This window comes from Mandrillus leucophaeus, unplaced genomic scaffold (assembly GCF_000951045.1).
Source record: "Mandrillus leucophaeus isolate KB7577 unplaced genomic scaffold, Mleu.le_1.0 Scaffold9, whole genome shotgun sequence".
In the NCBI taxonomy this organism is placed as follows: domain Eukaryota; kingdom Metazoa; phylum Chordata; class Mammalia; order Primates; family Cercopithecidae; genus Mandrillus; species Mandrillus leucophaeus.
The window spans coordinates 386194-414074 of NW_012109807.1; the positions used below are offsets into that span (position 1 = coordinate 386194).

A 27881-nucleotide genomic window follows, 5' to 3' on the forward strand; every position below is an offset into this window, starting at 1 on the left:
TTTCTACCCTTTTGGACGCTGGTGATTAAGAGAGTCTGTGGGAGAGGCTGTGGGGAGGAGAACAGCATCAGAATATCAGGCATTTACCCAGCACATGCTGTGTGCCAGGCACTGACCTAGGCGTTTTATGTCGTGCTAGCATTTTGTCATCATGACAGTTTTATGCAGTATCTGCTGTCAGCACCTCCATTTCACAGGAGAGGAAACTGAGGCACAGAGCAGTCACATGCTCAGGCAATGGGCGCACCCGTAGCTGCCTCCCAGGCCGGTTCAGAACTCCACATTCTTGGTCCCCACGCTGTACTCCCCTTCTGGAGACTTCTTTCTTGTGGGCCTAAATTCCACATGGCTGGCAGAGTCTTCTTTCCAGAGCAGGAATCCGACGCGTTCCCCTCCCACTTAGAAGCCTTTGCTGACGCCCCCTGGCCTGGAAGATGCAGTCCCATCTCCTTCGACCCGTCCCTCCCCACCTCTCTCTGCTCCCCAGCTCATGTCCTGGCTTTAGCACACAACCTTCCGGATGTGACTTGGTATTTCATAGTTCGCTGCTTTTGCAAATGCTGTACCCACTGCCTGAGATATTCTTACCTTTTTCTTTGTCCCCAGCAAATGTCCAGTCAAAACTTAGCCTAAGTAATTTTTTCCCTGGGTGAAGCCATCTCATACCTCTTAAATAGAGTAATCACCTTCTCTTTCACCCACCTTTTACTTCGTGTTTGCATTCACAATTGTCACCCTGTACTATTAGAGTTTGGGTTCTTTGAGGAGAAGGAACCTCATTTCTTTATCTCAGTGTCTGTGGGGCAAAGCCTGGCATGTTGAAGGCATCTAATCCATGTTTGTGGAATGACGGATGCAACTAAGGAGTGTAGGATGAATCGCTTAGTTGCTTCTTGATCCTGCCAGTAGACCAGCCTGCCTCGGTTGACACGAGTGAATTATGTAGCAAAACTTTATAACTTTCAGAACTCAAGTCCTGTTCATCAGAGAGGGACTGATGGCATTAAGACTCAGTTTCACCAGTTACCTCTAAGGAAACGGAAGGGTGTCTCCCAGGATCAGCCAGGAATATGCCACTCATTCACTGTATGACTTTGACTACATCCCTTATTTGTTTGTGCTTTACTTTTCTTATTTGCAAATGAGAGAACCCTGGAATTACACTATTAGATGGTCCCATTCAGCATTAACATTCATGACCTTCTAACAGGCCTTGCTTGAAAGGAGCAGAGCCCAGAGAATGTTGGAGAGAGGATCTTGGGTGGAAATGCCTCAGCCAGACAAGCAGTAATTACTCTTGTGAAATAAGAAAAGCAATTGTGTAGCTTTCTTACTTCTCCAGTTACAAAGGATGATTTTATTTACACCTTTAGCATTTCGTTTCAAGAAGTTGATATTAAAGAAATCCTCATCATAATAATATTATTAAAGAAATCCTCATCATAATAATGACCCATGGAGTAATGCATGTCAATTCTGCAAAACCAGAACGTAGCCACTTTAAGTATACTTAACACATGACGTCATTCTCAGTCTTGGTTTCTTTTTGCAGATGAAGTTGAAAGGAAGCTCAATCCGACTCTCAGACAAAAAGCTTTGTCAGATATGCCAAAACCCCTTTTGTGAGCCTGTGTTTGTTAGATACCCAAATGGTGGTCTTGTGCACACCCACTGTGCTGCCAGCAGACACCCAAACCCCAGCTCATCTAGCCCTGGCACTCGGACTTGAAAAGCTTGGCCCGAGGGTGCGAGGGGAACTCCGAGTTCTTTCTGAGCCTGCTGGACGTGAAGAGCAGACGACCACCATGCTCTGTGTCAGCCAGGACGAAGGGAGACATCTGGGTGCCAGGGAGCCCTCCGTCCACACGCAACAAGGACTCCTCATTGCTGACCGGGCTCTATGAATGTACATGGAAAACCCCTACAAATCCCAAAAATAGAGACATACAAGAGTTCACCTGTCCAGGTACATAGTAATCCAAGACAGAGGTCTACTTTGAAAAAGAAGGGAGTCTTCCTCATACAGTCCAGACCGAGGTGGGGGATCCCCCACCACCCCCACACTCCAACCTTTAGACTCATGTTTGCACTGGAAACGTGGCTTCGGCATGGCTGGAGACAAAGCCCTCTCTTGCCTGGGTGAGTGGCGAGGGCACAGAGCCTCATGGGGGTCAGCCTTGCCCTCCTGCAGAGATACATTTTCCATCCACGCCACTCACTCGTGGGCCCGTTTCCCAGGGCTACCTCGTGGGCTCTGCCTTTGCCCTAAGAAACGGCTGACCCTGGAGAAGTACCTTTGTTCCTTCTTACTTCCTCTCCGGCTCTCAGCTCCCAAAAGATTCTGCCTTGTGCACCCAAGCACTCACTCTTGGGTGAACTCATGCTTCTGGCTGCCTCGCAAGTAAAGATCTATTGAGAAACTGAGAACACTCCAAGAGAGAAGCTGCTCTCCCCACCTTGAAGAAGCCGCAGACACGGGACACCCCCGGCGGGCAAGGGCCCAGCCGTGTGTTCCTTTCCTGTTGTGGCATCTGCTCATTTGAAACTCCATGATGAACACGTTGAACTAAACGTTTTTATTTAAATTTGTATCATGTTCGTAGTTGCTCTCTTGTTGAGAGAGTCATCTGTCCTGTTTGTTAGGGATATTTTTTCTTGTTAAAATGTACCTCCTGTTGAATACTCGAGAAATTCAAAGGGAAGCGTGGTCGGCAGACACTGAGCGTTCTTTTCTGGAGAGGCCGTTTTTAGCCTCGCACCTTTAGCAGGACCGGCGGCGGGTGGCAGGGCCCATGTGCTGGACGGGGGTGTCGCCTCCTGGATGGCCCACCCTCCCGAGGACATCCAGACAGGCTGTGTCACGTTCCAGCACTGTATGTGCCTGCTCTGAGGTGTCCTGAACACACAGCAACGGCCTCTCATTCATCACAGGCTGGAGATTCCTTTTGTGTTTCTGTATAACATCGACGATGAGCTGAAGCTGTTGTCACTTCACTGCCCTCTTCGGAATTTCTTCATTGTGATGACTGATTCTATTAGGGGCTAACAATAAAGGCAGTCTGCCCACTACTATCATGCTTGGGAAACAAGTGTCAGCTTGTACATATGACGAGAGAGGACCCTGAATACACCCTCTCTTCATCAGCCCAAGCCTTACCGAGGTGGGATGAAGACCTCATTCTCTGTTCTGTTCTTTAAAACATGTTTCCTGAACTAATATTGGTCCATGTATTTTTTGTCCTTTTGGGACTCTTAAGTGGGCCAAGAAGCAAAAACATCCATGTGTTGTTTGGGGGGAATTGGCACCATTTTTTCCTGACTGTCTTTCAATTAACTAAAGAATAAATGATGAAGAAATTCTCCTTGTAGCACAACTGTATGCTGTGTAAATTGGTGGGAGCTCAAAGCCCAGTCATGTGTTTTACCTGTGGGTGACTCTGTTGTAGAATGGTCATATTACTGCATATGTTATCAGGATAACTTGTGAGTTTGAGTTTATATTTCTCAAAGAACAAGTTACCTGTATATGCAACATTGCACTATTAAAAGCTCTATTTCTCTGTACACAAAATGGGTAAAATCTTGAAAAAGCTTAGCAATTTCTCATTCCTAACACGGAGACGGAGTCTCACTCTGTCACCCAGGCTGGAGTGCAGTGGTGCAATCTCAGCTTACTGCAACCTCCACCTCCTGGATTCAAGCGATTTTCCTGCCTCAGCCTCCCGAGTAGCTGGGACTACAGGCATCCACCACCACGCCCAGCGAATTTTTGTATTTTTAGTAGAGACGGGCTTTCACCATGTTGGCCAGGATGGTCTCGGTCTCTTGACCTTGTGATCCACCTGCCTCGGCCTCCCAAAGTGCTGGGATTACAGGCGTGAGCCACAGCACCCGGCCAATACTAGTCCTTTTCATTTTTTCACTGAACATTGATCAATACTCTAAAATGTTTGTCATCCTTTAGAATAGTGGGAATTAAAGTTGAGGAGTTTTCCATCTCTACCAAATCCTTAACCACAAGCAGCGTTCTATTACAGTATGAAGAATTGTCTCATCAGTTAAAACTGTAGTCTTCCCTGACCTTCCTCTCACTCCTACAGGGTCCTTTTCTCAAGTCATAGTTTTGAGAGAAATGTGTGGTTCTTTCTCACAGGCCTGTTGATTTGTAACTGTGCCATTGAATAGAGCAATTAGATCCATCAGACCTTTTTCCCGTCATGAGGTTCAGTGGAACCATTCTAGTTAAAGCAGCATGAACTGAACTCAGTTTACATTCATATTCTATGGGCAATACCATTTGGTTTTTGGAAGTGCTTATCTGCTGTTCCCTATCAAGTATTAATGTAGGAATGTCACGTGGGCTGCGTTGCACTGGGCTGAGTTCAGCTGCGGCGCTCACACTGATGCGTGCTTACGTGTGCTTCTCACCTCCAGGGCGCAGGCAGGTGTCTGCAGGGTCCCAGCTCTGAATGGATGCCCGTGACACAACTGGGGCAGCCCTTGCTTTTTTTGCTTGCTCTCCCACAGAAGCCTTTGTCCTTGCAACTTTATCCTTTGCCCCTGATTGGGTCCCAAATACACAAAATGTACAAATGTAAACTTGCTCATTTTATTAAAATTCTTTTAGTTCTTTGTTCTTTCTGTAATTTTTTAAAATAAAAATTGCCTTGATGGAGTGACGGTTTCCACTCGCACCATACCTAGTCTAAAGAGTTCTAGAATCTGTACCTTCTTGCTTTTCCCAGCACCTACAGAGGACTTGAATTGCCAACCCCTTCAATTCTGCTATTGTTTTACCAAATTTTAACGTGTCTGCTTCTGAATTTGCCCAATGCATATTTCAGGGTGCTCCTTGACATTGGTTGCCTTCAGATTAATCATGCACTGAGCAATTCAACCAGGAATATTTCTGATTACTTCTTATCTAGTTCACCTTTTAGCCAGATACTCTTAAATAAGCTGGCTACTCTTGGATTTCTAACCCTGAGCATATTCAAAGAACGTAACTCTTACAAAATCTTACCTTTTAAATTTGGCTTCATCCCCTACGCTGTTGCTGATGGCGGGTCTTTCGACCATCCTGGTGAATTTCAGAGCACTTTCTCATGTTCTTTAATTCCAGGTACTGTTCTAGCCCTGAAGAAAGGGGTATGTTCACACACATGATAATCCTCTGAGTTTTTTGTTTTGTTTTTCATGAGATGGAATTACGCTCTTGTTGCCTATGCTGGAGTGCAATGGTGTGATCTCGGCTCACTGCAACCTCCACCTCCCAGGTCCAAGTGATTCTCCTGCCTCAGCCTCCTGAGTAGCTGGGATTACAGGTGCCTATCCACCACACCCAGCTAATTTAAAAAATATATATATTTTTAGTAGAGACAGAGTTTCACCATGTTGGCCAGGCTGGTCTTGAACTCCTAACCTCAGGTGATCCACCTGCCTTGGCCTCCTAAAGTGCTGGGATTACAGACGTGAGCCACCACGCCCGATCTCCTGAGTATTCTGACCCTTTTTCATGTCATTGGATTGGGGTGAATCCCAAATACGTGTGAATAGAGGTGAGCCGTCATGAACTCACACATATTTGAAATTGAAGAAGCTGAGGCACTGAGTGTCAAGGTAGTTTTCTTGGAGTTGGAGGAGGTGCCAAGCTAGATCCGTGGTTCCCACCCACAGGGAGGCTGGGGCTTCACCAACCATGAAGTCCCACCTGGGGCTTCGCCAACCATGAACAGATAACCAGAACACAGCCCAGGGTGGATTCGCATTGGCTTTTAGATTCCAACCATCGCATTGCGGTTTTTAGAAAATCATAAAGCAGCAGGTGCAATATTCTTTTCTCATTTTTACCTCATTGGTATCTGAAGGCCCATTAGCACATTAGAGAATAAGTAAGAGGGGGGGCCTTTAGACGTGTAAACCCAACTGGAAAGGAAGACATGTAGATTCACACTAACTGCATTGTGAGAATGTTACAACGGCAGATGAGGCTAGATGGTTGGAGAGAGTGTGTGTAAATTGACGTCCTAAATGTGTCTGTCAGTGAAAGCAGAGACGGGTGTCTGACTCAGTTAAATGGACTGTGACTCGTGTTAGAGTAATTAGATACTAACTAACACCCCATTTGCTCTTAGCAGATCTGTCAACCTTAGCGTTTGAAATGAAAATGTACAAGAATCTGGACCATATGGACTAGCGGCCCTTTCACCTTCTCAAAAAAGCTAACTGGCTGGAGCACCGTCCAAGGCTTGTTAACAGTTGTTGGGAGATAAGCACTGGAATTAATGAAGCCTACTTTTCCTTAGCTTGCAACTGGGGGAGGGAAACAAATAGCTATCATTCAACCTGCCGTCCAGAGTCGTAAATTAGTTAAATAAGATCACGTGGCAAGAAAAGCTTGGAAAGCAATGCACGCAACTCAACGGGACGAGCATGACTTGAGAAGTCAAAGGTCAGGTGTCGGGAGCATGGACCTCTTGGGGCTCTGACACCCCTGGCTGTGGGCCTCGGTGAGTCAGGTCATCCAGACCTCCGTGCCTGCACCAGTCCATTTTTGCATTGCTCTAAAGAAATGTTCGAGACTGGATAGTTCATAAAGAAGAGGTTTATTCGGCTCATTGTCCTACAGGCTGTACAGGAAGTGTGGTGCTGGCGTCTGCTTCTGGGGAGGCCTCAGGAAGCTTCCAGCCATGGCGGGAAGCCAAGGGGGGAGCAGATGTATCACATGACGAGAGTGGCAGAGAGAGCAAGGAGGAGGTGCCAGCCTCCTTTAAACAGCCAGCTCTCACATGAACTAACAGGGTGAGAACTCACTTATTACTATGGGGAGGTAATTCGTGAGGGATTCGCCCTCAAGTTCCAATACCTCTCACTAGGCTCCACCTCCAACTCTGGAGGTTAATTTCAACATGAGATTCGGAGGGCGACACACATCCAAACCATATCAGCAGCATCGTTCATAAACAGGAGGTGGAGCTGGGCAGTATCTGAGTTCTCTTCTCGTGTTAACCTTCTATTCCAAGCAATGGAAGTCAGGGCAGGGTAGCAGTGTGGTCTCAGCCTTCATTACCAAGAGATGTCCTCTAGGACCCAGGGTCTCAGGTGGTCCTTGAAAGCACCAAGCAGAGGGACTCATGCATAGCATCCCACAGGTGTGCCCCCACAGGTGTGTATGAGCACGCCAGAATCTCACTGCATGGTTCCTCGGTTCAGAAAGTGACTCCAGCCCACTCCACCCCTCAATCCCGGTTCCAGCTAGAGCCAGGAGAGGAGTTGGTCTACACATACCTTTTTTCAAGTGGTTTTCAATTTCCCCTTTTCCTGCAGCCTCTGCCTTGCCTTGCCTTGCCTTGTCTTTCCTATACTTTCCTTTCCTGTTCCTTTCCTGTCCTGTCCTGTCCTGTCCTGTCCTTTTTTGAGATGGAGTCTTGCTCTTTCACTCAGGCTAGAGTGCAGCAGTGTGATCTCGGCTCCCTGTAACCTCCACTTCCCGGGTTCAAGCGATTCTCCTGCCTAAGCCTCCCGAGCAGCTGGGACTACAGGTGCATGCCATCATGCCCAGCTAATTTTTGTATTTTTAGTAGAGATAGGGTTTCACTATGTTGGCCAGATTGGTCTCGAACTCCTGACCTCAAGTGATCCTCCTACCTCAGTCTCCCAAAGTGTTGGGATTACAGGCTTGAGCCACTGTGCCCGGCTCCCCTTACCTTTTCTCCTATGCTCTAGCTTTCACAAGTCCTTTTCTCTTTCAGATTCCATGTGTGTGCCACTAAGCTGGGGAGGCCAATCCCCAACCCGACCTCAACAGGAATGTGAGCTAAGATGACGCGATGTGCTTTGAGCTGACTCACCCAGCCCCTGCCTCTGTCTGGTCGCCCACACACGTTTATGATTTACCTCCACAGCAATGTGCTTGATAGAACTGGGGAGGTCAGTCGGCCCACCCTCCCTCACTCCCGCCTCTGCAGCCAGCACATTATGGTAAAACCCCACCAACTATTTCCAAACTATTTTTTAATACGTTGCTGACTTACGGACGGCTATTGACTGAAGCTGATAAATATAACTGAAATCCTAAACTTTTACTTTCTTAAGAATTAGAGTACAAGAGAGCATTTCCCAGTTGTTTATAGGCCATCGTGATGTACACCTCTAAAGAAATTCAGTTTCTTTGACTTCAGTCGGTTTACAAGAACGTATTCCCTTTATATGAGTAAACATAGTCAGAAACTCAGTTTTATGCCCTCCCCCAAAAAGACAGGTTATCATATTACTGGTCTGGCTATATTTAAGTGCATTTTGCATGTATGTTAATATTCTTTCCATTTTCATAGTGTATTTTTTATTGTAAAATATAGCATTAAGTTTATCATTCTAACAATTTTTAAGGGTATAGTTCTGTGGCATAAATACATTTACATTGTTATGCAATCATCATTACCATCCATCTCCAGAACTTTTTGCATCATCCCAAACAGAAACTCTGTCCCCATTAAACACTAATTCCCTGTTTCTCCCTCCTCAGTCCCTGGCACCCACCATTCTACCTTCCGTCTCTATGAACTTGACTATTCTAGGTATCTCATAGAAGTGGAATCACACAGTATGTGTCCTTTTGTGACTGGCTTATTTCACTTGGCATAATGTCCTCAAGGTTCACCCATATTGTCGAATATGTCAGAATTTTCTTTGTTTTTTATGGAGAGAGAATCTCACTCTGTCACCCAGGTTGGAGTGCAGTGGCACGATCTCAGCTCACTGCAGCCTCCACCTCCCGGGTTCAAGGGATCCTCCTGCCTCAGCCTCCAAGTAGCTAGGATTACAGACGCATGCCACCATGCCCAGCTGATTTTTTGTATTTGTAGTAGAGACAAGATTTCACTACATTGGCCAGGCTGATCTCGAACTCCTGAACTCAAGTGATCTGCCCGCCTCAGCCTCTCAAAGTACTGGGATTACAGGCATAAGCCACCACACCCGGCCATGAATTTTCTTCGTTTTTAACACTGAATAATATTCCATTTCATGATTTTAAAATAATATAGTTACCAAGAGTGTATGTGCATAGAGTATTTGCATTTATTTTACATAAAATTAGAATTGCTGTTTTGTATATTCATATCAACATAGAAAAATATAACCCTATAACAGCCCATCTAAAAGTCCTTATTGTCCTAATCCCTTCTATTGTGTCCAAACAGACCAACAAGCAGAGCTCATGAATGGTCTAAGGTGGGCCCTTGAAAATGGGTTCAAAATCAGCACAAAGTCTTTGCCAACAAGGAAAGGCACAAAGGTTTCCCCATCCATGATGTGACACTTGTTCATCTGCAAAGGTCCGTGTAAAGCTGATTCAGAACGAGATCCAGACTAACTTACAGGAAAATGTGGCCAGAGCCAGGGCAGCTGCTGCCCTGTAGGTCAGAGCAGATGACAGAGTGGCCACCTGCCCTGTGTGTTTCATTAGCAGGTCTCCTAACAAAGGTTTGCACGTTTTCCATCTTGTTTCCCAACCCCTCTTCATATAAACATCTACAACATCTTTTGGGAAGGGAAGGAGGTGTGCCGTGTGCCCAGATCTCTAGTCACACCCCTTCTTGGATGGTTGCTCCAGCTAGTAGGGCTCCAATTCCTGTTTTTGAGAGGGTCACCACTGCATGACATCTGGAAGTGCAGAGAGCTGCTGAAGCTGGTCACAGGACAGGAAGAGGACATTTATCCTCACTTTTCCTGGGAGGGCAAGACATGACTTTGCAGGCAGTATAGACAGCATGCGTGTTTTTGTCTGGGCTTGGGAGGGGAAGGGCTGGTATTCACTTCTCCCTGTGTATCAGTTGGGGCGCAGTGCCTCAGCAAATTAGAACCAGCCTGTTTCCTTGGTCAGGCTCCTTCTCCCACTGCTATGGTGTCGTGATGCTGTAGATTTCCTAACACATTTCCACACCTGCATTGCAGGCCCATGTCCTGGGCGATTCCTAGTGGAATAGACCACAGCAAAGGTAATGCAATTATAGAGGAAGGTTGGCTGTCCCATCACATCAAACTTGAGAGCCTCCTGTAAACCTATCATTATCTCTGCTCCCATAACTGTAATTTCATGCAACTGAACGATGGAAACACGCAGCAGCAGTGCCAGTTTCCTATCTGTGCTCGATTTGCTCCTGCTGGTGTAATTTTCAGGTATCTTGTGTTTATACAAATACTGGAAAACAAGCTGCTGCTTAAGCAGCAACCGACAGGGAAGGTCAGCTGTTCCCTACCGCCATGGCCGTGCCAGGATGCACATTGTAACAGTCAGTGTTCTCCAGAGAAAAAGAACCAATAGGAGAGAGAGAGAGAGAGAGAGAGTGTAGGGGTGGGGAGAGAGAGTGTGTGTGATTGAGAGACTGATTTATTACGAGGAATTGACTCAGGCCATTCTGGAGGCTGAGAAGTTTTATATTCTGCCATCAGCTTCTGGAGACCCAGGAAGGCCTGTGATGTAATTCAATCCAAGTCTGAAGGCCTGAGAGCCAGGGAGCTGATGGTCTAAATCCCAGTCTAAGGGCAGGAGAAGATGAGAGGAGATATTCCAACTCAAGCACTGAGGCAAGTTAAAAACAAAAAGACAAATTCCTTCTTCCTCTGCCTTCTGTTCTATTCAAGCCCTCAATAGATTGGATGATGCACCCACATTGGGAAGGGTAGATCTTTCCTGAGGCCCCCAACTCCGAAGCTAATCTCCTCTGGAAACACCCTCACAGAGGCACCCAGAAAGAATGTTTAATCTGGGCATCCCATGGCCCAGTCACATGGACACATGAAATTGATCCCCTGGGCCAGGAAGACGGGAGGATCTCTCTGTCTGGGAACCATCTGGGGCTGCTGAGCTGGCGAATCCCCTTGTTTCCTCCTGAGGCAGAGCCTCAGCAGCAATGACTTAATCCAAGTTTATGATCATGTTCATGCAACTGCAGAATTAGCAATGACCTGGCCATCGAGGGAGGCAGCTCAGGGACAGAGGGACTCACCAAGAACTGTATTTCATGCCAAGTGGGCAGTTTTTCCCTTTGTTCCTTCGTTTGTTCGTTCGTTCATTCATTCATTCATGTGTTCAATTATGCATTCATTCCACAAGTATGTGTAGGGAGACTGCAGTATGCCAGGCATTGTGCAAAGTTCTGTGGATAAATGATGAAAAAACCAACAGGTGTTGGCAAAGACTTTGTGCTGATTTTGAACCCTTTTTCAAGGGCCCACCTTAGACCATTGAGGAGCTTTGCTTGTTGGTCTGTTTGGACCCAATAGAAGGGATTAGGGCAATAAACAGATGACTTTTAGATGGTCTGATATAGGGTTATATTTTTTATGTTGATATGAATATATAAGATAGCAATTCTAATTTTATATAAAATGCATCCAAACATTCACTTTTGGTAACTAAATATACGATTTAAAACCCATGAAATGGAATATTATTCAGTGTGAAAAAGGAAGAAAATTCTGACACACACTACAATATGGATGAATCTTGAGGACATTATGCCAAGTGAAATAAGCAAGTCACAAAAGGACACATACTGTGTGATTCCACTTCTATGAGATACCTAGAATAGTCAAGTTCATAGAGATGGAAAGTAGAATGGTGGGTGCCAGGGACTGGGAAGGGAGAAAGGGGAAATTAGTGTTGAATGGGGACAGAGTTTCTGTTCTGATGGTGGTGATGATTGCATAACAATGAAAATGTGTTTATGCCACAGAACTGTACACTTGGAAACTGTTAGAATGATAAACTTAATGTTATGTATATTTTACCATAATAATAAAAAAAACCAGTTTGAAAATGGCAAGAATACTAATGTTACCAGAAAGGGGTCTAGATTCAGACCCCAAGAGATGGTTCTTGGATCTCGCACAAGAAATAATTCAGGGCGAGTCTACAGAATAAAGTAAAAGCAAGTTTATTAAGAAAGTAAAGGAATAAAAGAATGGTTACTCCATAGAGCAGCCCCAAGGGCTGCTGGTTGCCCATTTTTATGGTTATTTCTTGATGATACGCTAAACGAGGGGTGGATTATTCATGCGTCCTCTTTTTAGACCATATAGGAAACTTCCTGACGTTGCCATGGCATTTGTAAACTGTCATGGCACTGGTGGGAGTGTAGCAGCGAGGACGACCAGAGGTCACTCTCATCGCCATCTTGGTTTTCTTGAGATTTAGCTGCTTCTTTACTGCAACCTGTTTTATGAGCAAGGTCTTTATGACCTGTATCTTGTGCCGACCTCCTATCTCATTCTGTGACTTAGAATGTCTAACCGTCTGGGAATGCAGCCCAGTAGGTTTCAGCCTCATTTTACCCAGCTCCTATTCAAGATAGACTGCTCTGGTTCAGACGCCTCTGACACTATCATACATGGAAAATGCACTTAAATATAGCCAGGCCAGTAATATGATAACCTGTCTTTTGGGCGGGGTGGGCATAAAATTGAATTTTTGACTATGTACTCATATAAAGGGAATACCTTCTTGTAAACTGACTAAAGTCAAAGAAATTGGATCTCTTTAGACGTGTACATTGTTTTGTCTTGTAAACAATCAGGGACAGTTGCAGCATAGTGGGACAAATGCTAGAGTGGGCAGTGCGGGTAAGCCAGAAGCCCAGTGGGGGAGCCTTAAGTCGGGGAAAAGTGCCCCAGGCAGAAGGAACAGCAGGACCAGCCCTGGAAGTGAGCAAGGTGATGGCCCCTTGGAAATGAGAGAAAGGGGGCAGTTTGAGTAACCAGGAGTCCAGGGAGTAACAGGGGAATGGCGATAGAGAAGGCTGGAGGGGAAGCTCTATCCTGGTTCTAAGCAAAGTAACACAAGTATTTGAGCTATGGAAAGAGCAGCAGTTCTACCACCTGAGAGAGCCACTGGCAACATTTCCTTCCGGTATTCCGCCTGTTCATTTTGAGCTTCGCATAGTCAAAGTTTTTTAAAACGTAAGAAAGGGAGGGGGTGCAGAATCCAAACTGTTTTAGCCAATCAGTTCATCGTAGAATACTTTGCCTTAAAATAGAGAGTATTAATAGAAAATGTGAGGTATGGTGAGGCCAGCAGATCGAGAGATGACTGCCACTGAAAAGGTTGGTTGTTACCACAGCTCCCACGAGAAGGGGCACAGCATCCCACGCAGGGCCACATGGAGACGCACTGGGTTGGTCAGGAGGCAGAGGGACGTGTGGGGAATGTGGACAGGAGCCTTTGCTGTGGCTTCCACAGGAAGGTATGGGAGAGACAGGGTGAGCAGGCTTAGGATTGGCTGGTTTGATTTCAGTGGGCTCTGGGGTACAGGGGCTTCCCTAATTGTTTGGTACCTGGCTCTGGGGTGATTGGCACAGGTGGATGGTGACCCCATGTGTGAGAGCTCCATAAAGGAAGTGGTTGGGGTATAAGCCCTGGATTGGTTGTTTTGTATTTGAACAGCATTCTTCGGTGGGGTGGCTCATGTCTGTAATCTCACAACTTTGGGAGGCCAAGGGAGGAGGACTGCTTGAGGCCAGGAGTTTGAAACCAGCGTGGACAACATGGTGAGACCTCGTCTTTACAAAAAATAAAAAATTAGGTGTGGTGGCATGTACCTGTAATCCCAGGGACTCAGGAGGCTGAGGCAGGAGGATCACTTGAGCCCAGCAGTGAGTGAGTGAGAAAGAAAGAAAGAAAAAAAGAAAGAAAGAAAGAGAGAAAGAAAGAGAGAAAGAGAGAAGGAGAGAAGGAGAGAGAAAGAGAGAAAGAAAGAGAAAGACAGGAGAGAAAGAGAAAAAGAGAAAGAAAGAAAGAGAAAAAGAGAGAAAGGAAAGGGAAAGAGAGAAAAGAAAGAAAGAGAAAAAAGAAAGGCAGAAAGGAAGGTGGGAAGGGGGAAGGGAGGGAGGAAGGAAGGCTCGTGGGCTAGCTGTTTACTGTCTCTAGGAATTGGCTGACGCTGGGAGGGGAAGTCTGTCCTCTAGGGTCAGCAAGGGCCCAGTTATCAAAGCATCAGTGACAGAAAATAAAAAATATGGTTACTATATCTTTTTGATTAGGCCACTGGGACAGCTGAAATTATATTCTCTTCTGTTTCTCAGGACAGAGAATAGAACATTAACATTTTCATATACTTCTCACAGCAAGGCAGGAAAGTTTGCCTCCAAGTATCTGTCTTAGTCAGCTTGGTCTGCTGTAACAAAACACCACAGACTGCGGACTTAGGCAGCAGAAACTTACTTCTCACAGTTCTGGAGGCTGGAAGTCCAAGACCAAGGTGCCGGCAGATTCAGTTCCTGGAGAGGGCTCTCTTCCTGGCTTCAGATGGCCACTTTCGTGCTGCGTCCTCACATGGCAGAGAGAGGAAGCTCTGGGGTCTCTACCTCTTTCCCTAATTCATCACGGGGGCCCCACCCTCATGGCCTAATCACTTCCAAAGGCATCAGCTCCTAAGGCCATCACATTGTGGGTGAGGATTTCAACATATGAATTTGGCAAGGGAGACACAATTCATGCCGTAGTAGTAGGAAAGGGCCAGAAACAGGACGTGAGTCTGGAAACCCTTCCCAGGCCAGCGTGGCAGGTGGAAAACATAGTTACTTCTGCTTGTTCAAAGGGTTTCTTGAGTCTAGGTGACTCAAAGGGGCCTGAAGTGGAACAATTCTTCCAGCCCAAATTGGTTTCTGGGAGGTGCAAAAGACTTAATGGTTGTTTCTCTTACACTCTCCTATATATAATTAGTGAATAATATTAATTGGTCTTAGCCTTTGTAAAACTGCAAAGTTCTTGAATAATGCCTCCTAAGTCAGAAAGGCTGTGTTTGCTCTCCCCAGTACCTTCTTAACCTGATTCATAATCCAACCTGTGGCCCAAAGGAGGCTGACACAGCCTGCCTGCGAGGGCTGGGTGGTGGCTGATGGGAAGAACTGCGTGACCTCCCCCAGACTTTCCCACGGTTCTGGGAATTCTCCAGCTCAGCTGGTGAGAGAATAACTTGACACTAACGTTCTGAAAAGCAATTTTATTATGGCACCAGAAACCACCGTTTCCACTTTTAGAAGTTTATTTTAGGAAAATAATCAGCAGCTAGGCAGAAAAAGTTATGTCAAGGATGCTCATTATAGCAGCTTTTAAATGGTGAAAAATAGAAGAGAAGAAAAAAAACCCTTGAATATCCAAAACAGGAAGCCTTAAGTATCAGAGGCATATCCCCACAATGGAGAACTCCTGGCCACCAGAAATCACTTCCAAAAATGGGACAAAAACCAAACAAAACCAAAACAAAGATAAAAACCAGGCCACAAAGTTGTGATGCTGTATGATCTGAAGTTTGCAAAAGAAAAAGTGTATTTTTATACATAATAATAAAACCGGTTTTAAAATCCCTCTAATAAACACACTGGTTGTTTGGTTTCTGTTTTGTTTCTACAAGGAGCACATTACTTTTATAATTTTAAAGAATCAGGAGATAAGATTTTTTAAAACTAGGAGGCCACGTGCATTGGCTAATACCAACTGGGATTACAGGATCCCAATGCTTTGGGAGGCTGAGGTGGGAGGATTGCTTGAGCCCAGGAGTTCCAGATGAGCCTGGGCAGCATGGTGAGACCCTCTTTCTACAAAAAAACGTTTTAAAATTTAGCCAGGCATGGTGGCACATGCCTGTAGTCCCAGCTACTCAGGAGGCTGAGCTGGGAGGATCACTTGAGCCCAGGAGTTTAAGGCTGCAGTAATCTATGATCACACCACTGTACTCTGGCCTGGGAGGAAGAACGAGACCCTGTTCTTTAAAACAAACAAACAAACAAACAAACAAGGCATGGTGGCTCACACCTGTAATCCCAGCACTTTGGGAGGCCGAGGCAGGCGGATCGCCTGAGGTCAGGAGTTTAAGCCCAAGCTGGCCAACATGGTGAAACACTGTCTCTACTAAAATACAAAAAATTAGCCAGGTGTCGTGGCATGTGCCTGTAATTCCAGCTACTCGGGAGGTTGAGGCAGGAGAATCGCTTGAACCCAGGAGGCGGAGGTTGCAGTGAGCCCTGATCGTACCACTGCACTCCAGCCAGGGCAACAGAGCTAGTCTCCGTTTTAAAAAGCAAACAAACAAAAAACCAAGGAATATTTATTCACATATGTCATTCTTGTACACAGTTTACAACCGAAGTTTAAAGATGTTAGTATCACGTCAGGGGAAGGGCTGGTATCTGCTTATTGCATGGTTTAAGGAGAAGGAAGGATTCAAGGAAACCAGAGAAGAAGGTAGGGGAATGAAGAGGACATGCAGGCAAAAGGAGGTTCCCATGAAGTATAACAGAGATTTAGAGATGAGTGGGACAAAAAAATCATGGATCATCATCCAGGGGAATGTGGGAGGCAGCCAGGGACCCCGTCTGGGCTTGGCTGGCGAGAAACCCCATGGTGCCCACAGCCACCCGTGCGGGTCTGAAGGGAATGCATCCCAGCAGTCCCCAAAACCCCCTGCAAGGGGGAGAGGACTTTCTAGTAGCCTAGACTGGCTGTTTCCCAAGGGACCCTTCAGATTCCAGAGAGAATTCCAAGGCCTTGGGGAAAAAGAGCCTCCCGTTTCAGATAGTTTCAAAGCAAATTAAGCTTCCCATTGTTCCTTGTGCATTTTTAAAATCATTCGGTCTTGTTTATCTTGTACAGTGAGCTTAGTGACCCTCTCATTCTGGTGTAATAAAGCATCTAGAGTCTTCAGAAGACCACCACAAAAATGCCAAAAGGAAGAAATATGGCGGCAGCATTTTAATGAGGGAGGAAATGAGAAATATATTCCTCCAAAGGACCGTGAATAAAGAACAGTAGGACTTCCTTTTAAAAAATGCTTCTGAAAATGAGCTTAGTTATTTTGCCTAGACAGGAATAGCTGGCAGAGGGGCAGCAGATGCCAGAGGCAGCAGGAGAGAGAACGGAGATGGAACATAGAGACCCAGGGCGAGTAATTTGTTCTCATTAACTGGGCCTTGGGGATCTTCAGGAGTTTACCTGAACACCCAGGAGGCTGAATTTGCATATCAGCGCCCTCAGATTGGTGGATGCAGAAGGTGAAGTTCTGGTCTCATCTAAGTGTTTCTCACACAGATAAGTTCTTTCTGTTCTTATCAGACTAAGAGAAGTCTGTGCTGCAGCTCCTACTGGTTCCCTCTTTGACTACGGCAATCTCTGGCACCTCTCCTATTCCTAGAACACCTTGTTCTCTGCTCCTCCCAGATGAAGGGGCAAGAGAGCAGAAGGGAAACTGGAACTCTCTGCTAAAATAACCTTGGACACCAGCCCATAATAATGCGCACACCTGTGCACGCACGCACACGCATGCACACACCATGCTTTTGCGTGCAAACATCCTTCTATTCTTACAGAATCCAGATGCTGACCTCCCAGCGAGGGTTCCCAAGCCCTCCGTCCCCTGGAAGAGTTAAATTGTGGTGCCCTGGCCTGAGCCCCACCCATACTCTATGGTGCTCCCTCTGAGCCACGGCCACCAGCCTCCACCTTTCAACAGCCAGAGCGTTGAAACTACCTTCCTTCCTTTAATGTAATCAAATTCTTGGGCAGAGTTGATCGTAATCAGTGTTGACTGTTTGTTATTTTACACAGTAATTTTTTTTTCTTATCCTGGCAAAGTTCATCTCCTTGTGGCTCCAGATTTTCAGTCTAGTTACTTTATGTCTCCCATCGTTTGTTTAAATGTGGTGCCTTTCTTTCCTTACCACAGGTATAAATGCATGCATTTTCTGTATTTGGATGTAGGACTTTGTAGGTTGGGGGCTGAGATAAAGAGAGAGGTAACCATCTTTGGCTGATGTGTTAGAGAGATGCTTACTTTACAATAAACAAAGGCTCCTTTGTGAAATTTGTAATTTGTATGTGTTGCTAGGACCTCCTGTTTTTAAAAATTGTGTAGCGTTTTGGTAGACACCGCCAGATGTCCACCAAATCCTTCCCGTCTTTCTTTCTTTTTTTTTTTTTTAAAGATAGGGTTTCTCTCTGTTGCCCAGGCTGGAGTGCAATGACACCATTATGGCTCACTACAGCCTTGACCTCCTAGGCTCAAGTGATCTTCCTGCCTCAGCCTCCTGAGTAGCTGGGACTGCAGGTGTGAACCATCATGCTTGGCTAATTTTGGCATTTTTTTTGTAGAGACAGGGTCTCCACTATGTTGCTTAGGCTGATCTTTAACTGAACTCTTGGGCTTAAGCTATCCTCCTGCCTAGGACTCCCAAAGTGCTGTCCTTATAGATGTGAGCCACTGCGCCCAGCTCCCATCTTCTTCCACAGTAGGCTGGAGCTGGGCAGACAGCCTCCCGACGAGGGACTCCATTTCCCAGCCTCCCTTGCAGCTAGGTGTGGCCAGGAGCCTCCGCTCTTGGTGGTGGAAGACCACGGTGGAGTGCGGGTTGTCTTATTGCACATGCTCCCCCATCCTCTCCCCAGTCTCATGAACTGGAACATGGAAGTGGCTGCAGCCCAGAGTGACCATAAAGATAAGGACAGTGCCCCGGGGACCATGGGAAACTACATGGAAGGAAACTGCATGCTAAACAACCATACAGAGCAGAGCACCCACCTGGCTGCCTGCACTATTAATCGGAGGGAAACGAAGTTTGTCTGTTTCAGGCCCCTTAGTGTCGGCTGTCTTTGTGACAGCAGCCTTTTACCCAATCCGCCTCCACCCTTCTCTTGCCTCTCTGCCTTCCCGGACAGGCTCCACAGTGCCCTGGGGACCTCAGAACAATCCTGAGAGCAGCGACGTGCACCAGAGGCTGTGCTTTCTAGGCATGGGAATGGGCTGCATCACACATCCATCTCATCCATCTGTGCAGCCCTGTGAGGCCAGCTTATGACCTAGGGAGAGTTTTGAATGGAGTGAAGTAGTGCAGTTGAGGTCAGCAAGCAGAATTTTGCTCTTGAAAGCCAAACTCATGCTCCTGGCTTCTGTGGATGTGGTGTTAGTGTCAACTGAACCCTGAAATCCTAGACCACATGAGGATGCGGAATGAGTCTGTGAGAGTGTGATATAATATATTATGTATTTGGTCTCTGCCCCTGGTTCCTCGCCTTAGTATCTCCAGCGTGGTAAGAGTGTCTGTTGTATGCTAATGAGATGACTGGTGGCTGGGGGCCCGAGGTGGCTTCAGGAGGAGGGCTGATCACTAGAAAGACTGTGACAGGATTAGAGGGTTGGGACTTTCCTCCCACCCCCAAAACCTCGGGAGAAGGGAGAGGGGAGAGGGGAGAGGGGCTAAGGTTGAGTTGATCAAGAATGGCCAGTGTTGTAATCAGTCATGCCTATGGAATAAATCCTCCATAAAACCTGAAAAGGTCTAGGTTCAGATGGGCTTCTGAGTCGCTGGATGTGTGGAGGTCCCTGGTGGTGATCCGGGAGAGGGCGTGGAAGCTCTGCACCCCTTCCCACACGCCTTGCCCTGTATCCCTTGTAATAACTTTGTAATTAATATGGTTTGGCTTTGGCACCACTGAAATCTCACCTTGAATTGTAACAATCCCTACGTGTCAAGGGTAGGGCCAGGTGGAGATAATTGAATCATGGGGATGGTTTCCCCCATACTATTCTCACGGTAGTGAATGAGTCTTATGAGATCTGATGGTTTTATAAAGTCAAGTTCCCCTGCACAAGCTCTCTTGCCTGCCACCATGTAAGATGTGACTTTGCTCATTTGCCTGTCGCCAGGATTGTGAGGCCTCCCCAGCCATGTGGAACTGTGAGTCCATTAAACCTCTTTCCTTTATAAATTACCTAATCTTGGGTATGTCTTTATTAGCACTGTGAGAACAGAATAATACACTAATACATGGGTAAACGTAAATAAAGTTCTTCCCTGAGTTCTATGAGCCACTTTAGCAAATTAAGCAAACCTGAGAAGGCGGTTGTGAGAAACTCCCATTTATAGTCTGTGGGTCAGAAGCACAGGTGACCACCTCCTGCTTGTGATTGGCATCTGAAATGGGGATGGTAGTCTTGTGGGACGGAGCCCTCAACCTGTGGGTTCTGACTCTAACTCCAGGTAGGTAGCATCAGTATTGAATTGAGTTACAGGACACCCAGCTGCTTTCCACTAGAGACTTGCTTGCTTTTGTTTGTTTATTTTCAGAATGACCAAACAGCCATTTTCTCAAAGAACTTTCCACCCTTGCCCAAAAGGAACAAACCTTGGCCATCAGCAGGTCAACAGTGCGACTCTAATGCTTCCATGTCTTTAGCATCTGCCATGGACTCAGCCTTGGATTAGATCCTTTCCATACATGATTTTGTTTATTCCTCACTGTGGTCTTCCGGCTGGGAGTTTTTCTGCCATTTCAGAGATGAGGCAGGTGGGGTACAGGAATGCCATGTCACTTGCCTGGAATCCCACAGAGAGCGAGGCACCCTGGGGTTCAGACTGTCCTGTTTCAAGCACATACTCCACATCCCCTGCGTTTCCGTAAGAGCAGAAACCGAGCACGGGGCACTCCTGCAATTGTGAGGGCTCTGCAGCCAAAGTTCCCAACTACATGAATAAGGGAACTGAACAGTGTTGAAAATACTTAACGCAGAAGTTTTTTTGAGTCAAAAAACAAACAAAAACATGCACCGTGACTTGTGTGCAGGGAAAATACACCCGTGGCTCCGAATGGCAAAGTAAGAATTGATCTAGGTATTTGCTGCTCATCTTGGTCATCAGAACATCCTAGGGAACCTTTGATTTTGTTTCACCCTGACCTTGGGGACTACAATTCAAGAGGAAAAGGTGGCAGATTTGCAGGAGTAGTTACAAGTAGGAGGACACTTCTGAGACTTCCTTGTGTCTCATTTTTAATGCAAGACTCTCCCAAGGATCCCAGGTGTCTGCCTCCAGGGTTATTACCATGGTCAGCCAGTTTCTTTCTCTTGCCTAAGGCCCTACAGAGATAATTTAGCTGTGAAGCTGCCCAGACTTCACGCAGAGTGCAGGGTTTGGGTGAACCACAGGACTAGAGAGAAGATGCAAAAAAAATTAATAATAAATCAATGGGTTGGGCATGGTGGCTCCTGCCTGTAATCTTAGCACTTTGGGAGGCCGAGGCGGGCAAATCACCTGAGGTCAGGAGGTCAGTATGGTGAAACCCCGTCTCTACTAAAAATACAAAAATTAGCCGGGTATGGTGGTGCACGCCTATAATCCCAGCTACTCAGGAGGCTGAAGCAGGAGAATCTCTTGAACCCAGGAGGCGGAGGTTGCAATGAGCCAAGATCACGCCACTGCACTCCAGCCTGGGTGACAGAGTGAGACTCCATCTCAAAAAAATAAAATAAAATAAAACAATGAAGCAGTGCTTATCCTGCAAATCTCAGGGAAGGAGACCAGAACCAGACATTTGCTTGGTATCTTAGGAAATCGAAGTTTGTTAAAGGTTCAAGCAAGGCCGGGTAGGATTATGAAAGTGGCACACTGCAAGTCAGAGGAGACTAACTGGCTGGAGTGATTCAGCAGCACCATCATAAAAACCAAAACAAAACATGTGGGGGCAGCCAGCTGTGACCCATGTTGTTCCAACAGTCTCCCGGTTGTCATCTTATCGTTAGTCTTTCCAGCTTTTGCTAGTAACTTTCAGGTTCTAGACTTCCTGAAGCCTTTCTTCTTAGGGCACTGCTGTGGCCTGAATATTGGTGTCTCCAAAGTTCATGTGTTGGAAACTAATACTCGATGTGATAGTATTAAGAGATGAGGCCTTTGGGAGGTGAATGAGATTGGTGCCCCTGAAAAGAGGCTTGAGGGAGTGTCCCTTCTCCTTCTGCCATGCAAGGACACAGCCACAAGGCGCCATCTATGAAGCAGAGCAGGACCCCTTGCCAGACACTGAGTCTACCTACACCTTTATCCTGGACTTCCCAGCCTCCAGAACTGGAAGAAATAAGTTCTATTGTTGATAAATGAGCCAGTCTGAGGCATTTTGTTATAGCAGTGTGAACAAATTGATATAGGGGTACTGGGTATTGGATTCTGGGCTTAATATGTGTGGTCTTGGTGCAAATTTTGGCAAGAACATAGAGGCTTATACACCGAAAGAGCAATAATACTTTATTTAAAATATATACAAAATTATTACTTTGAAACAAATATATTACTATCCAACATACATCATATAACACTGATCGATGTAAATTTTGGTACCTTCATTTATTCAGTTGTGAACTCTTTTGTTCAAGGCTCCTGAAGAAATTATCTGAAATGCCCACCAGAGGGGGGCGTGCCCATGGGCTTGGTCCCCTTGGTGACTTGGCTGTGCTGTTGGGCACTGCTGGGGAACTACAGCCTTACTCCATGGAGCTGAAGGCAAATCCCCACCTTGCTGGGGGAACTGGAGACACAGAATTGATGGGACCCACCTCTGTCGCTCACACGTCAATTGCTCATCTTTTCCCTCTCTCTCCATCTGGGAATAAACGGGGAGGGAGGTGAGGGGGAACAAGTGTCAATTATCTTCTTTACCCTCCTCTGGGCTGAAGAGGAGGGTTAAGGGAAGTTATGTTTTCCCTTTTACCCCCCTTCTTCTTTGCCCATGTTACCACTACTGCGGGAGGAAAGTATGAGAAGGAGGGGCTGGCTCTTAATTCAGTTTAGAAAGAAATGGGAAGTGAAGCAAAAATGGGGCTTCTGTGCTCTTAGGCTGAATTTGAGTTACAATGATCCTGAGATAAATCAGACAACTGCTTTGGGGCATGGCCCATGCCTCATTCATCACTATCTCCCCCACAGTGCCTTACATCTAGTAGGCACTTAACGCATGCTCTTTGCATGGATGAATAAATGGATGCAGGGGACCTGATGACTTCAGACAGAAAATACACGTTTCAGAATCAGAGAGTTTGAGAGATGAAAGGGCACATGGGAAATCATCTAGACCTGCCTCCTCGTTTGGCATATGGGGAAACTGAGGCCCAGAGAAATGAGGAGAAATGAACAAGGTCACATGACTAGTTCCTGATAGAGTCAGACCTGGAATCAGATTTTCTAAATTGCTCCTTAAATTTCCCACCCTCTTCAGATCTGGAACAATAAAGAGAGCTCAGTGGGCTCAGTGTTATGCCCTGGATCAGGACCCTCATATGCCAGTGTGGGGACCCCTGGTGGTGGCCGAATAGGGCACAAGCAGAGAAGTCCCCTTTGGGCAACCTCACTTCCGGGATCTGGTCCCAGTAGGTAAACAGGATGGCAGCAGTGGATCTGAGTGAGGTAGGAGGAACACAGAGACCAATGGGGACCCCGAGAATTGGGCTCCTTGGTGCCGCACTTGCAGTGGGTCCAGTGCTGAAGTGGATTTGGTGGCTTGAAGGGCTCTGGAGCTCCAGGGGATCCAAAGGAAATGCGTAAACTAAGCCCAGCCTGCCCGCTGCTGACACTGAAAGCAGGTCACTACAGACGCTTGCTCAGCAGGTGAGTTATAGCACACGGGAAACGGAGGGGAGGAAAATGAAGGGATGCAGGGACAGGGGTGGAGGCAAAGAGGGAAGGGCCAAAGGGTTCTCCAGTAGACAGGCCGAGTGACCTTGGGGTGCAGGGACGGGGTGGACCCAGCGGGTGGGGGGCGCTGGGGACATGCAGGAGCTCCTGGATGTGCTTCTCACTTCACCTGGGCTACGCATGACCTTCTCTGGGCTTCAAGCCTCTGAGGCCTCCCATGCATCATTCCAGGGAGCTCAAAGCACAGAGGCTCACTCCGCTTCCCCGTTGTGATTTTCGTTTCTTTCTAGGAAAGATACTTAGGCCTGGGAAGAAATGCACATCTGATCAATATAAAGGACCTCTTGTGAGTCCCCACACACCACAAACATCAATAGCTGAAGAGCCCTGATGTCAAACAAAACGAGTGAACACCCAGGAGCTCACACCTACTGGAGTTTCTCAGGGTTTCTCTTGAGCAGGTGCAGAGAGGGCTCAGAGGGCAGGTTGAAGCTCTTGTGACTGACCCATCCTCCTGCCCCACACTCAACCAGCTTCACTCCCTTTTGCCCTCCTCCTCCCTTTCTGCCCAACTTCTGCACGCCCCAGCCCACTCCATTTTTGCCTTAATGACTTTGCAGTCCCCATCAGCCCTGTATTCGGCTCTTCTGCAAAGAGAAACAAAAATAATTCGTCTTGCCAAAATTTGAAATTTGGGCGCTGCAGCTCATCTGATTACAAATGAGTACCTTTGTGCTTAAATAGCCACCACAAAGTGCAGACTATGACCAACATGCCAGGGAACAGAACAGGACAGACCAGCCAGCCCTGGGACCCGGGCTCAGCTGCCCCTTCTCTGTGGCCCCCTAGCCCCCCTAAACCGCAGACTGGTTTTCGTTGCACACGTAGACTGTGCTCGGCTGGATTCTCCTTCGGATCCGCTCAGGCACTTTGGGGAGGATTTGGAAGGTCTGGGGCAGCAACTCTATGCAGGCCTCGCGGAATTTTTTGATTCTCCAGCAGTAGACGATGGGGTTGAAGACGGACTTGAGGTAACTGAGCCACAGGACGCAGGTGCTGGTGGCATAGAAGGAGGAACCGCAGTAAAAGCGCTGGCTGAACACAGAGAGGAGGCTGTAGATGGAGTGGGGCAGCCAGCAGAGGGAGAAGCCCACGAAGAGGATCAGGATGGTGGTGAAGGCCTTGGTCTTGAAGCTCAAGTCCACGCTGACCTGTTGCTGCCGCTGCAGGCGCCGCAGGCCCGCCCTGGTGAGCTGTCGCAGGTCCAGGCTGTCCGACTGGTTGTGCACGCGCACGGCGTTCTTGCGGACGGTGTTGAGGATGCACATGTAGGCGCACAGCATGACGCCGAAGGGCGCGAAAAACACGGCCACCACCAAGGTGACCACGTAGGCGCGGTCGGCGGGGAGCTCCGTGTAGCCCAGCACGCACTGTGGGGCCCGCGCCGGCACCTCCACCAACGTCCAGCCGGTGAGCGAGGGCCCCGCGATGCAGAAGGACAGCACCCAGGAGACCGCGATGATCACCTTGGCCCTGCGCGGGTTCAGCTTGTCCTGGCGCTGGACGATGATGAGGAAACGGTCCACGCTGATGATGAGCAGGATGGCCACGCCCTCCAGGACGAAAAACCAGTAGAGCGTGGCTGAGAGACGGCAGAAGTTGTCCCCAAAGTGCCAGCGCACGGTGATGAGGGTGACGGCGGTGAAGGGCATGCAGCAGAGGGAAAGCATGATGTCCGAGAAGGCCAGGGTGGCCAGCAGCAGGTTGATGGCCGAGCGCATAGCCGGCCTCTGGTACACGATGATGCAGACCACAGTGTTGCCCAGGAACCCCACCACGGTCATCAGCAGCATCACCGCGGCCAAGGAGATCCTCAGGGGTGCGGGCAGCGGGGTGGATCCGGAGTCCGAGGCGTTGCTGGTGTTCAGCAGCAGGTATGGGTAAGCCTCCAGGGACGTGCTGTTGCAGGCCATCGTGGAGAGACCCTTGGAGCTGGGACAGAAGTGGCCAGGAGGGCTCCCCTCAGCGCTTCGGTGGCTGCCATTTTTTGTCTGCCGGCTGCATGTTCCTGGATGTCTGTGGACGTCTGGGGCACTGGAATGGTCTTGGGGAGAAACGTCCGCCTTTGTGAGCGCTAGCTGGGATTTACGATTCATGGATCACATCCTAAGCATTTCTGCCGGGAGCGACTGTGTGCACAGCTCGGTGCTTGGACACTCTGTAGCGGACAGCAAGCAAAAGTACAAAAGAGAAGGGAGTTAGAGTTTCCAATCGCGTTGAGGAGAGCACGCCTTTAAACTTTACAGGTGTTTCTCAGCACGTTTATTTACCACTTGGGACAAAGCTTCGTATTCACAAATATTGTCTGAGTCTTGTCAAGCAGCCCAGAAAAACCTAATCAGCTCTCCTCTGGGGAAACTGAGGAAGTAAACTTTGTAGTTAGTGTTTATGTAATAATTTGACTTTTCAGCAACCTGTTGGAATGAAGCCTTGGTCTAGCCAACTAGCGTTAGAATCCAGCTCCTCAAGAGAAAGGTTTTGCCTGTTTCATTCTCTGCTATCTCCCAGTACTGACAACAGTGGCTGGCATGCAGTAAGTGTCCAATAGATATTTGTTGAGTAAATGAATAAATGATAGTTAATGCTGCTGCTATAATATTTGTTTAGCTTTTTTAAAAAACCCACTTCATTGAGGAATGACTGACATGTCAAAAGCTGAACAAATTTACATCTCAATATACCGAGAACCTATCACCACCAAGGCCAAACACGTACCCAGCTTCCCCTGCCAAAGCTCCTTCCTGCCACTTTTCTGGTATTATCATTTTGTTTTGGTGGTAAGAACACTTCACCTAAGATCTCCCCTCTTAGCAAATTTTAAGTATACATTTTTAAGTTTTAATTTTTTTTTTTTTTTTTTTTTTTTTTGAGACGGAGTCTGGCTCTGTCACCCAGGCTGGGGTGCGGTGGCCAGATCTCAGCTCACTGCAAGCTCCGGGTTTATGCCATTCTCCTGCCTCAGCCTCCCGAGTAGCTGGGACTACAGGCACCTGCCACCTCGCCTGGCTAGTTTTTTGTATTTTTTAGTAGAGACGGGGTTTCACCGTGTTAGCCAGGATGGTCTCGATCTCCTGACCTTGTGATCTGCCCACCTCAGCCTCCCAAAGTGCTGGGATTACAGATTTGAGCCACTGCGCCTGGCCAAGTTTTAATTTTTAAAAAGAAATGTAAGTGTGTTTGTTTAACTTTATTTGATAAGTATAAATTCGCATGGAGTTATAATAATAAATAATATGGTGAAATTCTGTGTGCCCTTCACCCAGTTTTCCCTAATGGTAACATCTTGGATAACTATGGGGCTGCTATACTATTACTTCCAGAAGCACAGACTGGGAGAAGGGAACTTCCCCCAAAGATAAGGACTTTTAAAATACATTGTTAGCTGGGTGCAGTGGCTCATGCCTATAATCCCAGCACTTTGAGAGGCAGAGGCAGGAGGATTACTTGAGGCCAGGAGTTCAAGACCTGCCTGGGCAACATAGAGAGATCCCATCTCTACAAAAAAATGAGCCAGACTTGCATCTATAGTCCCTGCTACTCAGGAGGCTGAGGCAAGAGGATTGCTCGAGCACAGAAGTTCGAGGCTGTAGTGAGCTAAGAAGGTGTCACTGTACTCCAGTCTCGTTAACAGAGTGAGATCCTGTCTCTAAAAAAAAAAAGGAAAAAAAAAGTAAATGAAATGAGCTTTTATTCCTTTACTTTCTTAATAAACTTGCTTTTACTTTCAAAAAGGTAAATATAATATTAATTTTAATTTTGTCTCACTGATGTGGTAAGAGTGTGTTCAGTAGCTCAGGTCTGCAGTCACATCACCTGGGCTGGGGAAGTCCAGCCTGCATCGTTTATCCAGCCTGGACATCTGGCTGTTGGATGCACCTCTGTTTGTAAGAAACTTCTCTTTTTCTAAATTCCTTGTGGTCATTGTTAACAGATCTCACACCGAGGGGAATGTGGGCAATGTAAGAAGCCAGGAGGCCTCAGACAAGGCCTAGAGGATCTGGGAGTGGCAGTTACTTGGTGATGCTACCTCAGTTTAGACCCAACCAATCCTTGGTCTTCCTTCCCAAGCACACCCAGAATGGGTTCATCTCTCAGTGGTGGGTACCAGTATCCAAACTTTTTCTGAGCTATAAAAATCAGAAACATGATGTGTTCATTTATAAGTGGGAATTATCTCTCATTCAGACCAAAATTATGACCCTTCTTCATCTCAGTTTTCTGATCTGTGAAATGGAGGTAATTATATATTTACCCCTAGAGTCGTTAAATACAAGTGCAATGCCCGGTAAAAGAAGGGCATTAATAAATTAACTCCATCTCCCTCACTGTTTCAAGTTTAGGGGTTTCTGTCTCTTGGATTAAACTGCAAATTT

General features: G+C 47.0%; 3 protein-coding genes across 3 annotated transcripts in view; 1 reads left to right on the forward strand and 2 right to left on the reverse strand.

Moving 5' to 3' along the window:
• TGFBRAP1 (transforming growth factor, beta receptor associated protein 1) overlaps nucleotides 1–4674 on the forward strand; it is a 42965-nt gene extending 38291 nt beyond the window's left edge. The window contains exon 11 of the mRNA XM_011969561.1: nucleotides 1553–4674. Within this exon, the coding sequence (XP_011824951.1) occupies nucleotides 1553–1729 (177 nt within the window). The 3' untranslated portion in view covers nucleotides 1730–4674. The remainder of the gene's footprint in view (nucleotides 1–1552) is intronic.
• An 11189-nt stretch (nucleotides 4675–15863) lies between these two features.
• Nucleotides 15864–17348, reverse strand: LOC105531687 (putative uncharacterized protein encoded by LINC00269; the record flags this gene model as incomplete). Its single annotated transcript, XM_011969667.1, has 2 exons — nucleotides 17298–17348; nucleotides 15864–16040 (listed from the first exon to the last, which is right to left on the reverse strand). Coding segments are annotated over exons 1-2 (228 nt in total), but the record flags the coding sequence as incomplete, so codon positions are not given.
• Nucleotides 17349–23812: 6464 nt separating this feature from the next.
• GPR45 (G protein-coupled receptor 45) lies at nucleotides 23813–25854 on the reverse strand. Its single transcript, XM_011969562.1, has one exon. It carries the CDS (start codon nucleotides 25602–25604, stop codon nucleotides 24303–24305), a length of 1302 nt encoding a protein of 433 aa, XP_011824952.1. The 5' UTR covers nucleotides 25605–25854; the 3' UTR covers nucleotides 23813–24302.
• Nucleotides 25855–27881: the final 2027 nt, after the last annotated feature.

What these genes read in the sequence shown, in the direction of transcription:
- GPR45 (XM_011969562.1), bottom strand. Translation starts at nt 25,604, where the DNA reads ATGAATCGTAAATCCCAGCTAGCGCTCACAAAGGCGGACGTTTCTCCC.